General features: G+C 37.8%; 1 protein-coding gene across 1 annotated transcript; it reads right to left on the bottom strand.

The window, feature by feature from the left end:
• Positions 1-640: 640 nt before the first annotated feature.
• Positions 641-13536, bottom strand: LOC103032200 (uncharacterized). Its single transcript, XM_015608420.3, has 12 exons — positions 13462-13536; positions 12356-12453; positions 12050-12092; positions 11572-11720; positions 11315-11396; positions 9679-9877; positions 9408-9481; positions 8182-8258; positions 6479-6579; positions 5851-5939; positions 5583-5723; positions 641-1213 (listed from the first exon to the last, which is right to left on the bottom strand). The coding sequence occupies exons 2-12, from the start codon at positions 12419-12421 to the stop codon at positions 1038-1040; spliced, it is 1197 nt and encodes a 398-aa protein (XP_015463906.3). The 5' UTR covers positions 12422-12453; positions 13462-13536; the 3' UTR covers positions 641-1037.
• Between the last annotated feature and the right edge of the window lie 151 nt (positions 13537-13687).

Genomic DNA, 13687 nt, shown 5'->3' with positions numbered 1-13687 from the left:
AGTCAGATATTTAGATCTGTTTAATATTTTATTTATTGAAAGTGACAGCCCTATGCTGGACTGGTACTAATGAAGACATTAGTATTGCTATTTTCAAATAGGTGAACTTTAAGTTTACAATTATAGACAGTAGCCAATTTCAATCCATGACTGTCAGTCGATATAGAACCAGATACTGACAAGACAAACTACAGAAACTATACTTATTTAACACTCTGTTGTTGTGCATACCATCATTTGCACAAATACTACAAAGAACAGAAAAGAGTGTGTAGAGAAAGTATGAAGCAGAGGAGGAAATGGAGAAGTAGTAAAAAACAGAAAAGTAGACAACGAATCTCATAGGAATTATGGGGGATTGGTGACAAGGCTCTTGCATCAGGTATCATCTCAAATATTCTTCTGAGAGGAGGCCATCCCCTGAAGAGGTAGGAGAAGTGTGTGTGTGGGAGGGAGGGGTGGTTATAATAACATGAATTTTAGATGGGCTTGGGGTACTTTAGCACAGTGTGTTCTTATAACTCTCTCAACCTCCTGTGAACAAAGCCCTCAGTCTGTCCAACTGTTTAAAATAGCCCAATCTACGTCAAGCTAATTTGCACTGGAGGGGAAAAAAACGCCACTGAAATGCCAACAACCATTGAACGGAACAAACTCTAAAGCACCTTTATTCATTTTAGTAAGAGCACAGTGAACAGTTAATTGATAGAGAGCATAATTGGGGAGTATGTGCCACTCTATCTCTCTCCAAATACTAGTTCTCAGCTCATTTTCTCCTAGCTGACCTCGGCAGCAGTAGGACCCTGTTTTCAGCTCCAAGAGGTGGAGCACAAAGAAAGCTCAGTGCGTTCACGATGCTCGTAAATATGCCACTGAGTAGATCGATTACACAGAGTGGAAAGCACGTTCCATTTGATAAATACTGCTGGGTAACGCAGATACACACTTAGACAAAAAAAGTAGACAAAAAATGTAAGAGTAAAGATCTGTCTTCCCTTCTTAGCTGTAAACTCATGGCTTTATTTCCGTTTCTCATGTCAGAGGTCACTGAGACTGAGGTCTGGAGGACTGTCTAATCCTCCTCCCACCTCACCACCTGTGTCGTCATGGTTGCTCTCAAGTCCACTTCCAAGTCCACTGCCAGCGTCACTGAGGTCACTTCCTGAGAGGCTAAAGCGTGCACCTCTTCCACTTCCGCTTCTTAGTTTGGGAGCTAAAAGGAAAAAAGCCAGAGTGATCAGAGTGCATATATATTTGTTGAATAATAACAATAAATAATTTAAAATAAGAGATTAAAGTGGCTGTTTTATTGGACAGGACAAGCAGCAGCGTAAATCTCTGACCTCACAACTATTCCTAGAGAGTCTGCAATGTTTACTTAATAATTCAGTTAATAACCCAGCAGTAAATCAGTTGGGTGCAGTTTAAAAGCACTGTGAAGAGAAATGAGACTAAAACCAGACTGACAAAAGGAGGACCAGTAAGTTTGTTTCTTGGCTTTCTCGGTCACGTGACATTGCATTATGTAGCTCCTCTGTTTTTCACTCACTGTTGTGTTACATGGATCTCCATGGAAACACGCACTCAAAGTGTAATTATGGTGCATAGCAGTGGACAAAAAGCTATTTTACTGAATGCAAGGTGACAAAATTCAGAGATGTGGATCCGGATGGGACTAAAATTACTGGGGGACCACGGAGTTCAGCAAAAAACAACAGGTAATTCAGCCTGTAATTTTCTAAGAGGACGTCCGAGAAACACACATACATGGTCGTTCTGGACAAAAATAAAATAACAGAGGACCCCATAAAAGAGAAAATTACCCCAGGACCCTCTGAGATAGGGCTTATATATCTTAAAATCTTAAGCAGCAGTCCTTAAGATTTTAGTAGTAGTATATAATAATATAATAAATAATATAATAAATGGCTTCAATGTGCTTCTGCTTCCATTTCTACATTAAAAAAACAGGGTTTCTGTTAGGTCCTGGTTTTTAGCTGATTATGCTAATACATGCTAAAATGACCAGATTCTTTCACTCTAAATAGAGACTGCACAACAGTGCATGAGTTAAAAGTATATTTTAGCATGCTTGGTGAAAATACACATTCTCACCAAAAATGTTAATGTCACTTTAAATTAAAAATGAGCAACATTTTGGAAGCCATGGCCTAAAGGATAGAGAAGTGGGCATGAAATCAGAGGGTCACAGGAATAAAAGCCTCATCTGTTCTGCAGGTGGAGGTGGGTTTAGGTGTGTGTTCTCACTGACCCATGATATCAAATATCAGTATAAACTAGGAAAGTGCATTTCTATAAGGAAATGATAACAAGCCAAGGCTATAGTGGATTCCCCGTCTAGGAATTAATGGTATTTTAGGTGTTTTAATGGTGTTGCTAGCTGGTTGCTATGTTATATGTATGCTATCGTACCCCAGGTGGTTGCTATGCTTTTGATAAGTGGTTGCTATGATATCCCAGGTGGTTGCTATAGTGCTGAAAAGTGGCTGCAATGTAGGTGCTATGGTTTCTCAGGTGGATGCTGTGGTGGACCTAAAAGGTTGCTTTGGTTTGGGAGGTAGCTGCTAGCTGGAAATGACCAGTCATAATAATGTCACTTTGATAATTGTAAAGATATATTAAAGTATGTGATATGTCACGTTGCCCATCTTTATATGGAATATAGTCAACAAAAAGAAAACAACAAACTTATTTAATTTATTTCCACTTGATTCCAAACATGATTTTAAAAGCAGTACATTTGAACAACCCCCTTCATTCATGTACTGGCTACAAATGCAAATACTGCAATTCAGGATAAAATCCCAGAAAATATTAATCTGATTATAAACTTTATAAATACAGTTCACTGATACAGTAGATCTGTAAGTGTCCTAGTTCTGGACAGCTTATGACCCCCTCCCCCCCTTTCCCCAAATATAGCAGGAGATGAACGAGCAGGAAATTATCTCTCCTTCCTCCTCCTGCATTAAACACCCTCAGGCAAAGCACTGCAGAACGGAAGCAAGTTATTACTACAGGAAACAGAACACACAAGCAGTGTGTGCACTGTGTAAATGATTGCATCAACAATTTTTTTATTTGAAAATATACACACTTAAAAATATCTTTCTTATTACCACTGCATCTGCTAATGGGTAACACCCATAATTTGAGTGCATGTGTGTGCTTGTGTGTGTGTGTGTGTGTGTGTGTGTGTGTCTTAGGGGACATCTCTTAGCTCCATATTTGGAACCACCAGATGCTCTCATTGGAGACAAAACATGACTCCAACAGGAACAGTCTCCAAGAAAGGCAAAAGCCTTGGCAGTGTCAGTGGAGAGTGCCATTAAAACACACATGCCAAGCGTCTCTCTACTGATCTTTCTCAACACACTCCACTGTGAGTCTTAGCCTCATGTATAATAATAGCACATAACCTGTTTTAATAGCAGTGCTAATGTAATAATAAATCTGAGGAGCATGTACTGTTTGGAAAAGATTTGCTATTTTATGTGATAGTGTTTAGCGAGTGTTACTGATATTTTGTGGCTGTTAATGGATTACAGTTAAAAACCTAGCCAAAGTATCAGCTAGAGTTTAACAGTTTTTATCCACTGTTATTGACTCTCTGTATAAACTAAAGTAATGTAATCAAATGAAACTAATAAGGCCACAGTGACAGAAGTAACGGATATAAAATCTGGCTGTGTGTTTGTTGTGGGTTCACTCTTGTCTGTGTTTGAGCTCCTCATTACTTTCCCTTAAATTGCTATTCTGTTCCCGCTCCTCTTCATTTCCCTCTTTGCCTTCTTCTCTGAACTATTTTGGGAAGGTGACACTTGGGGAGGGGGAGGTGAAAAGTTAACACCTTCTCATCCTGAAGCCCGCATACAAATTCTGTCATTTTTCCCCAGTCTCTCCTCTATTGTATTAATGACATTAATGCTTTAGGCTCTCTCCTCATAATGGCAGTTTTGGACATAAAACTTTATTTTTATTTAATTATATTTACCTTAACATAAATGAATGAATTTAGTACATGAAAGCGCCAAACTTTGAGTCTGAAAAAAAATAGCTGTTTCTTCACTGAGAAGACATCCAGTATAACTAAAACTCAGAAAAGAAATTCCACAATAATAATACATAATCAATTTTATTAACAGCCCCGAAATGCACACCCACCCAAGCCCAGTATTGAAAGCCTTTCGATGCTAAATTAAACTGCTACTTTAGGAAAATATAGAAGCAATGCTAAACAAGTTAAAAGCTGGTGCTAGGCTGATTGAGAAGGAATAAAGTCTGACTAGAGTGTTACTGTAGGCAACTGTACGCAGTGTATGGAGCATTGGGGGTGCCACACTCAGTTAAACCCGGCTTACCAACTGCAATCTGTTCAGCAAGCGAACTGCACATGACACCAAAAGGAGAGAACACCAATCAACACTATCTGGCCAAAACAAAGGTGTGATATGTGGCTTTGAGCTGATTCAGTGATGTAAAGCAGCCTATAGGAACTCTTTATAAAATAAAAATAAAAAAAAGTACAAATAACATGGTCCAAACACACACAAATGCGCACACACACAGCTTGTCTAGTCTTTGGAGAGCCTTACTGCCACTAAAAAAGGTCTCTCTGGAGAAGAAACATGAACATATTGGCACCATGTCTAATGCCAGGTGTAGGCTAGAGGGGTATAAAGTCCCCAATATTAAGCTGTGGAGCAGTGGAACTGTGTTCTTTGGATTTATAGTGCCCCATCCAATAATTTTAGGATGAGTTAAAATGAGTAGGATAAGTGTGGTGATGATCATCATCGATCAGCTTGACCCCACAAACACTCTTGTTGCTGAATACAATCAAACGCTTATGCACAATGCTCTAAAATCTAGTACAAAACATTTTAGAGACAGTTTCAAAGACAGTTACTTCAACAACAAAATCAGTACAAGCTATAATCTTTCCTTGATTTAATAAGAAACACAAATAGGGTCTCCAACTAAAAAAAGTTTAAGAACCACTATTTGCTTGATCAGGTGTGTTGGTATACACTTAATATGCAGGACAGGGGGGCCTCACCAACATCAAACACTCATTGCATTGTTCATTAAAAAAAAAAAACAGAATTTATACATTTTTGGTCTTGGCAAAAGTACATAATAAATTCCAGCATTTACACACTAGAGCTAAAGGTAATATGCATCAATGGCTGCACAATATCAGCCAGACAAGTAAACATTTTAGTAATGACCAACAGCACCTGGTTTATGATTAATTCCACATCATTGTGAATCAAACGTTTTTCTTTGATGTCTGTGGCTGTCAAGTCAGAGTGTTTGCTGAATGCAAGCTTAGCTGTGACCACAGCACCTTTTGAAGCCTGGGTGCGTAACATAGCCCACTGAATAACCAAGCACAAATATTAAAAATTTACCACCAAATACTATCCAGAATTATTTAGTGTAAATAATTATTATTGATAATTATTGATACATGCAAATGATACAGAAAAACATGTAGAACTTTTGGCCAATTTTTATTACATTTCATGTGAATTATTGTGCGTCTGCCTCTTCCTAACCTGATTCTCCAAGCCAGGACCCATCCAGATCATCTGAGCTAACCTCCCCAAGACTAGGGGTGGGGCTAAAGTCGTCTTCCGAATCTGACAGCACTCGTCTCGGGGGACTCGTCTCCACAGCAACTGCTGATGCTGAAGGGGCTGGGGAGAGATAGCAGGAGGTGAGGGAGGAGACAATCAGCAAAATGAGCAGAAACAGTCACACTTGTGTTAATGTGTGTGTGTGCACGCGTGTGTGTGTGTGTGTGTGGGTGTGTGTGGGTGTTACCTGGTTTGCACAGCACTTCTGCAGGTGTGGAAAGTCTGTCTCTCAGAATCAGGCCTCTCACTTCATCCTTCAGTTCAGATACTGTGAGCCTGAAAATGTGACCATACACACACAGTTATTTAATACAACAGAAAAGCAGATAATTAAAAATCTATTTTTTTTTTTTTTTTAAACACAATCATCACTATATTTTGAATAAATGTAAAGATACACCACATAACAGCTTTGATATCACTGTGTGACTATAATGGCGTGATCAGAGTTTCTATCATTACTAATTTTAGCTCAGCACACTACTAAGGGGGCAGGATGAAAGTGTAAAGCTGCAAGCTTCTTTCATTTTATTGAATGCAGCAGAGAAGTTCCACAAAAACATAGATACAGCCTTCATGGCTGTATCTCCAAGCTATTACACCACTGAGGGCAAATCCTATTTTATAGGATTCATTATATGTGCCCAAATGTAGTCAATACAAACTCCAATATGAGTTGACTAAAGAAAATCACTGGTTACTAGGGAGTCTAAGTCTACCAAGGTCTCTCCTGCCTTCACTTTAAGATATTTTGCCTGTGGGTCTCAGAACTACACATGAAAACTACTGGTATAATGATGGGAATGTGTACATACCTGAGTTCTCGTACTTCTTGCTGTGTGTGCTGATACTGGGAGACCATCCTGGCCAGTTCAAAACTGTGTGTGCGGTAAGAATCTGTAAGGTTCTCCAATGTCTATAAACACAAATCAATTAAATATACAGCCATCATGAGCACAACAGTCTCTCTTTAAAAAAAAACTCATTTAATAATTCTACGCATAAATAAAAGTTAATCCAGCATGATACACTATATAGCCAAACCAGGTTCCAATCACTTCCATGGCCAGAGGTGGTTACAATCAGGCACATGTAGCCTGCTTCTACAAACATTAGTAAAAAAAAAAATAGGTCTCCATCACAAGCTCAGTAAATTCCAGTGTGGTGCCATGGTAGTCCAGTCATTACATTTCCTCACTACTAAATATTCCATAGTCAACTGTCAGTTGAATTATAAAACAATGGAAACGACTGAGAATAAAAGCAACTTGCTCTGTCAGCGTAAAATAACTGAGCGAGGTCAGCAGATGCTGAGGAGAATAATGCACAGAGATCACCAACTTTCTGCAGAATCAATCACTACAGGCCTTTAAAGTTCATGTGGCCTTCAGATTAGCTCAAGAATAGTAAAGCATAGAGAGCTTAATGGAATGGGTTACAGTAGTCAAAGGATAGCAATATAGTTAGAAAGTAAATTAAAGATATTATTAAAATACAAACATTATAAATAGCTTATCAAACAAATATCTAAAGAATTTTATTACAATATTTACAATTTTGCACATTGCATGTTTAAGTAATAGATTTTGCACCCTGTATGTGTACACTGTGTGTGTGTACATAATGCATGTGCATAGTGTGTTGAAGTGTGTGTGTGTGCATAGTGTGTGTGTAGGTGTATAGAGTGTATGTCGTCTACTGATGACAGCACTGGCTTTACTGTTATCTATGATAACAGACGAAAGAAATCTCGAGAAACCACTTTCACTATTTTTATCTATCAGACACTTTTTTTATTATACAATCATATCAGAAAGTGATATAACTGTGGCAGCTTTAGTGATATTACCCAAATCCTCTAGTTTATAGATATAACTGGGTTGTCAATATTACACTTTTTTTTTTACAATGATACAAAATATCACAGTAGTGACTGATACAGTAGTGTATAAGTAGTGGCAGATCCTTAAAAACGTCAAAATGTATACTGTTTTTTATTCAAACTGTCCTGTCTTTTGACTAAATACACTTTGTAATGGAATTTGCGGTTGGGTCCTGTACAATCTTAAAAAGTATACTGCCGATACAATAAGACAATATATCACAATCCTATAAAATTTTGTTATACTGCCCACCTCTAATGCTAATGCTACTGGTGGCAACACAACCTCAAAACATGATAAATATAACCCCATGCTTTACAGTAGTCAAATAGGTTGGGTTTACTAATTCTCAACAACAATAAAAAGGGTGAAATTTTGGTCAAGGATGCTCATACTGTATGGAATAGTACATCAAAAACTGAAACTGACACGCATACTTAAAATCACATATAATCCAAATCATGTGAAATTATTTAAAGACAAAGAAAGTAATCTTCAGACACCAAACATGTCTTAACTGATGGAATGAATATGGAATAATGAGAAAAGTGTGTGAATCTGATTTGGTGCCAATTAGCTACTTTATTGCTGTGTATGTTGTTAACAGTCAAGCACTGCTGTTGGACATTCAATACCTTGCAGCTGCGTTCATACTGCCTCCTTGTTTCTCTCGACTCCGACTGCTGTTGGTACATATCCTCCTCTTGCCTCACTACACACACACACACACACACACAGATACAGAGAAACAGAGACACACAGACACACACAGAGACATACACACACACACAGAGAGACACACACACACAGACACACACAGACACACACAGACACACACAGACACACACAGACACACACAGACACACACAGATCCACACACAGATCCACACACAGATCCACACACAGATCCACACAGAGATCCACACAGAGATCCACACACAGAGATCCACACACAGAGATCCACACACAGAGACACACAGAGACACACACAGAGGGACATACACACAGAGGGACACACACACACCCAGAGACACCCCAACTTTAGAGTGCAGTATATCAAGTCCACTCATCACACACAGCATAAAACAGTGGCATATAATACATATATGATATAATAGTGCAGTTCTTATTTTTTGTTTGTGTATGTTGGCTCAGGATGCGGTTCTGTGTCCAGCTCTGTGTTATTGCTGGCTGCAGAACTACAGTCCTGACACTATAATATATTGTACGACAGCACTGCAAAAGTTCCTTGTCCATCCCATTACAACAGATATTTGCCATTATCGTTGTGAATAATTACATTTAATCAACTAACACTAATCAATTAATTGGACATGCTGGAAAAAATTAAATAAAGTACTAGCAACTACAAAAGATACTGCAGCTAGATAGTGAAAGACTACACAGGCTCAATCTAGGCAATCTAACTACAATCTATCTACATGCAATCTAACTACATGCCTGAATTACAATTACCTCAAGTGACTAAACCACAAGAGATAAGTTCTATACATAACTAAATTCATAGAACATTTTGACATAAGTGTTTAAAAACATTTGAACTTTTTTAAACCTTTAACTCACAGTGTGAAGGATGTTTGTAAAACAGTGCCATGTTCATCATTAAGTCACCAAGTGGCTAGTCAGTAATCAATATGTCAATATGTCTACATATTGATTTGTACAACATAGAGGAGCTATAAGGAACTATGTTTCACTTAACTATACAACTGTGCTAATGTAATGACAATAAACCTGATTTTATTAATATCAGTGTGAAGTTTGTTTCTTGTATACAAAAATGTATTTTAAAACACTTAAAGGTTATACTAAGGTAAACAGTAGAAACATATGAACTTACTCAGCTTGTTTTTAAGCAGATCCACTTCTCTTCTAAGCTGTTCCACTTCTTCCCTGCGCAGCTTAGAGCTAAAACTGAAGCAAAACATCCAAGGCTGTTACTGACTGTAACAATGCAATAACAATATCTGTAAGCTAAAATATCCCTACTGCAGTTTTTGCCTTTTAGATCAGCATTGGTCTCCTTAAAGACAAATTATCTGTGCTGTTGAAGGACAGGTGACATTTTATCACATACCTAAAACCTAACACCCCTAGCCGACGCCACTGACCTTTCCTCCTGGTTGCCTAGCGATGTTGTCCTGTCAATGTGGCCTCTGAGGCTGCTCAATTCTCGTCCAACTTCTCTCTTCCATTGCTCTAGCCTCCTCTCTACCCCGGGGTCCTTCTCTCCCTCTCGGTCTCTCTCACGCTCTCGCTCTCTCTGCCTCTCCCGGTCATCCAGTTTCTCCTCAAGCCTCCTCATCTCCTCTGGAAGTGAGCATAGGATGTACCTTTTAGGTGGGCTGGTAATTCAAATTGTATTAGTCTAAAGTCTGAACTTTAATAAAAGTGAAAAAAATATATTCTAGGCATGTTTTATACAAATACACTATGATACAAAAAAATCTGAAATATCTGAATGTTACCTATGTGCAAAAGTGATAAGTGTATGGGTGTGAACAGAGTGAGGGGCTGGTTGTAATAATCATTAAAATGTAAACTGATTAAAATAAGTAATTCAGTGCAATCCTAATCAGATGAATTCCTCACCTTAAATCACAGCAGAAATATATATAGTCTGAGATGGCAAACATCCTGCCAAATAATTAGTACTTATAGCAAAGCGAGTTAACATTGCCTTGAGAGTGAAAAGAGACTATTCTTTAGTCAAACTCTGTGGCAGAAACCATCAAAATCTACCACACAGGGCCAAACGCTAATTCATCAAGAGAACTGTCATAGCTCTATTTAGAAAAATGTTTATGTTTTTACATAGATGCACCAACTAACATTAATACAATTGTTGACGGTTTGTGTTCCAAACTGCGTGAACTTTACTAAAAGTTTTTACTGCTACCTGACTAAGATAAAGTCTAAGGTTCTTTAGAGATGCAGACTAGCACTGTGAGAATCTGCAGGTTCAAAACAAACATGGACACTGACAATCAGGGGTGGATTTGGAAGTTCTGGGGCCCCAAGTGAGGGCCCTGATCAAATGGATTCTTTTGTATAGCAAAATGCAATATTGACTCTGACAACCTAGCTGTCTCAGATACCTCATCCTCGTCAGACGTTTCATTTCTTGCTGCTGCAAAAAATAGGTGAGCTTTGTCAAGATTTCTGTGCTGGACTTCCTATCCTTTATTTTCTTTCTTTTTTGGGGCACCACTGGGATAAGACCTATTCATGATTGTGCCGAAGCTACCTTAGTCTACCTTGCCTAGCTTAACTTGCGTGTACAAAAAATAAATAATACGTTTTTTTCTTCTTTTTTTTGCCAACCTTTTGGTCAGCAGGGGGCCCCCTGACCCCTGGGTCCCCAAGCAATTGCGTGGTGGTAAAATCCACCCCTGCTGACAACAGGTTTACTAGGAAAAGTCCAAATATTACATCTCTAACAGGGGAATAGACAGTAAAGTAGGTCTACTTTAATTCACATTAAGGAAACTAAATACTTCATGCCTCTTTTCTAAAGAGCTGTCAAATTTTCATTAAAAAAAAAAAAAATATATATATATATATATATATATATATATATATATATATATATATATATATATATATATATATAGAGAGAGAGAGAGAGAGAGAGAGAGAGAGAGATTAGTCATGCCACCTTGATATTGGACTGTGTGAAATGTGTCATGTTAAGTTTGGACTGAGTTTGGAGGCCCTAATTATTTACAACAAAGAGTGGATACTCACCTTGTAATGTTTGTATTTGTCTTTGCTGAGCATTTCTTTCTCTCTCTACAGACATCAAGCTCTTTGATAAAAATTCTATAGTCTGCAGAAAAACAACAGTGTTTTCCATTAATATATGCTAATATTAGGAAACAACTGCTACAGTGTAATCCTATCTGTATAAACGGCAAACTATCATGAACAGGCTTTCTTGTTCTTACTCACTCTCACACACAATCACACACAGGTAGGTGGCAGGTATGAGCTGTGAGTCTGACCTGGCTGTGGCTGTGGAGCTGGGCCTGCAAACCTGCCAGGTCTGCCCACTGAACGGCTCCACTGAGTGCGGGGGAGGCCTGGGGAAGGAGAGGGGGAACACAGGGTTCCAGACCCACAGCATGACTCCTCTCTCTCATTGGAAACACATCTATGAAAAAACACGGAGAGATTTAGTGTTATTTACTGTCTCAAAATAAAGCTCACAATATTTAAATCCAGTATAGATACATGGAATTTAGAAATACCATATAATTATAAGTGTATTCTTAAAATTCCTCAAACATTAGAGAATATTTAATCTAAGTAGAGACAAAATCAAGATTAAAATTAAGTTATAACATCAGTGTCAACAAAGTTGACAGAAGAATGGACAAGATTTCTTCAGGAACCCTGTGCAACATAAGCTACATAGTCTATACACACAATTTTCTTTAAGAAAGAAGGCACAATACATAAAAGTATGTGCAATAAAATTACCTTCTCTTTCTCTGGAAAGTCTTCCATGTGTGGTAAGTCGTTCCTTGTAAGAAAAAACACAAAATATCGTATTTGTGTAAAAAATCAGCTCATGGTATTGTATGTTGAACTGAACTCAGTCATTATAGAGCTAGAGTCAGGCTGCCATCTAGTGGTCAAATCTGTCTCTCACATATTAAAATAGTCTGTGTTCACATTTTAAAACTACATGAGCAACAGAAACCAGCCACAGAGCTCTAACACAGAAACAACGACACATAATCATCCAAACAGACCTAAAGAAACTAAATGAAGATGAACTCTTACCCGCATTTTAGCAACACTTCCATCAGCTGCTGATATAATAGAGCTGAGCTGATTATCCCAGTTCATTTTTGCGGTCTGTAAAAGCAGCAACCACAGCTCTGGAAAAATAAGAGACCACTTAAAAATTATACGTTTCTTTGATTTCACCAAACAAAAAAATTCTGGAATATAATCAAGAGGAAGATGGATGATCACAAGCCATCAAACCAAGCTGATCTGTTTGAATTTATGCACCAGGAGTGGCATAAACTTATCCAAAAGCAGTGTGTAAGACTGATGGAGGAGAACATGCCAAGATGCATGAAAACTGCGATTAAAAACTAGAGTTATTCCACTTAATACTGATTTCAGAACTCTTTAAACTTTATGAATATGAAAAGTCTTCAAACTTTATGAATTGTTTTCTTTGCATTTTTTTAAGGTCTGAAAGTTTTCTTCAAATAAATGCTGTAAATGACAATATTTTTCTCAAACATATACCCATACACAGCAAAATCAGAGAAACCGAATCTTATTTTTTCTCCATAGCTGTAAGTAACGTACTGGGGTTAGTTGATGCTGAGAGGGGAAATGTAGTTACAAGTAATACTGTAGTAAGATTGAAAAAGAAAATTCAGACTAAAATCCAGATACTGTCTGAAATGAGCAACACACACAGTGTAAACATTCACTCAGCTCTTTTTTACTTCTAAGTTAGTTAAGACATTTCATATTTACTTCAGTAACCTAATTAACTAAGATACTGCAACACAACATACTCTGAAGATCTCCAGGACCCATTCAAATGTGTGAAATAATGAAGTATTTTGATTGTTTTACTGCAGGCTGAACAATATAACTTCTCTCTTTGCTATTCAAACATCGTTATTATTCACAACACTGGGCTTAACGTTAGTTAACCTGTCTACTGTAACTGACCTGCTGCTAGCCCATAGGCTATGCTAACCTAAACCCCCTAAAGTCTTAAAGTCCTGGTTAATTTAAATAAGCACATTCAGCTGTAGTTATATATTATACTGTAACCGTGATAATTAAACAGAAATGACTAAAACGACATCTAACACAGCCTCTGTTCATCATCTCACACACAAGCAGCTCAGACTTACATAGCTACAGCACAGCCGCCGTTTAAAACCTGGCCCCGCCTTCAAATACGTCACGACGTTACAGGAGACGCAGCACTGATCTGGGGATTGTGGGAAATGTAGTTACAAAATAAACCTAAAATATATATAAAATGTATTGTTTGTCTTTGGTTGTTCAGTTTCGAAAGTAAACTGAATCAGAGATTGAATGCCTGTTATAATCACCATTACTCTGGTAAAAAAAAAA

The sequence above is a fragment of the Astyanax mexicanus genome, chromosome 1 (assembly GCF_023375975.1).
Source record: "Astyanax mexicanus isolate ESR-SI-001 chromosome 1, AstMex3_surface, whole genome shotgun sequence".
Lineage (NCBI taxonomy): Eukaryota > Metazoa > Chordata > Actinopteri > Characiformes > Acestrorhamphidae > Astyanax > Astyanax mexicanus.
The sequence above is the reverse complement of the archived record's forward strand: the minus strand, read 5'-3'. Positions and strand labels throughout refer to the sequence as shown.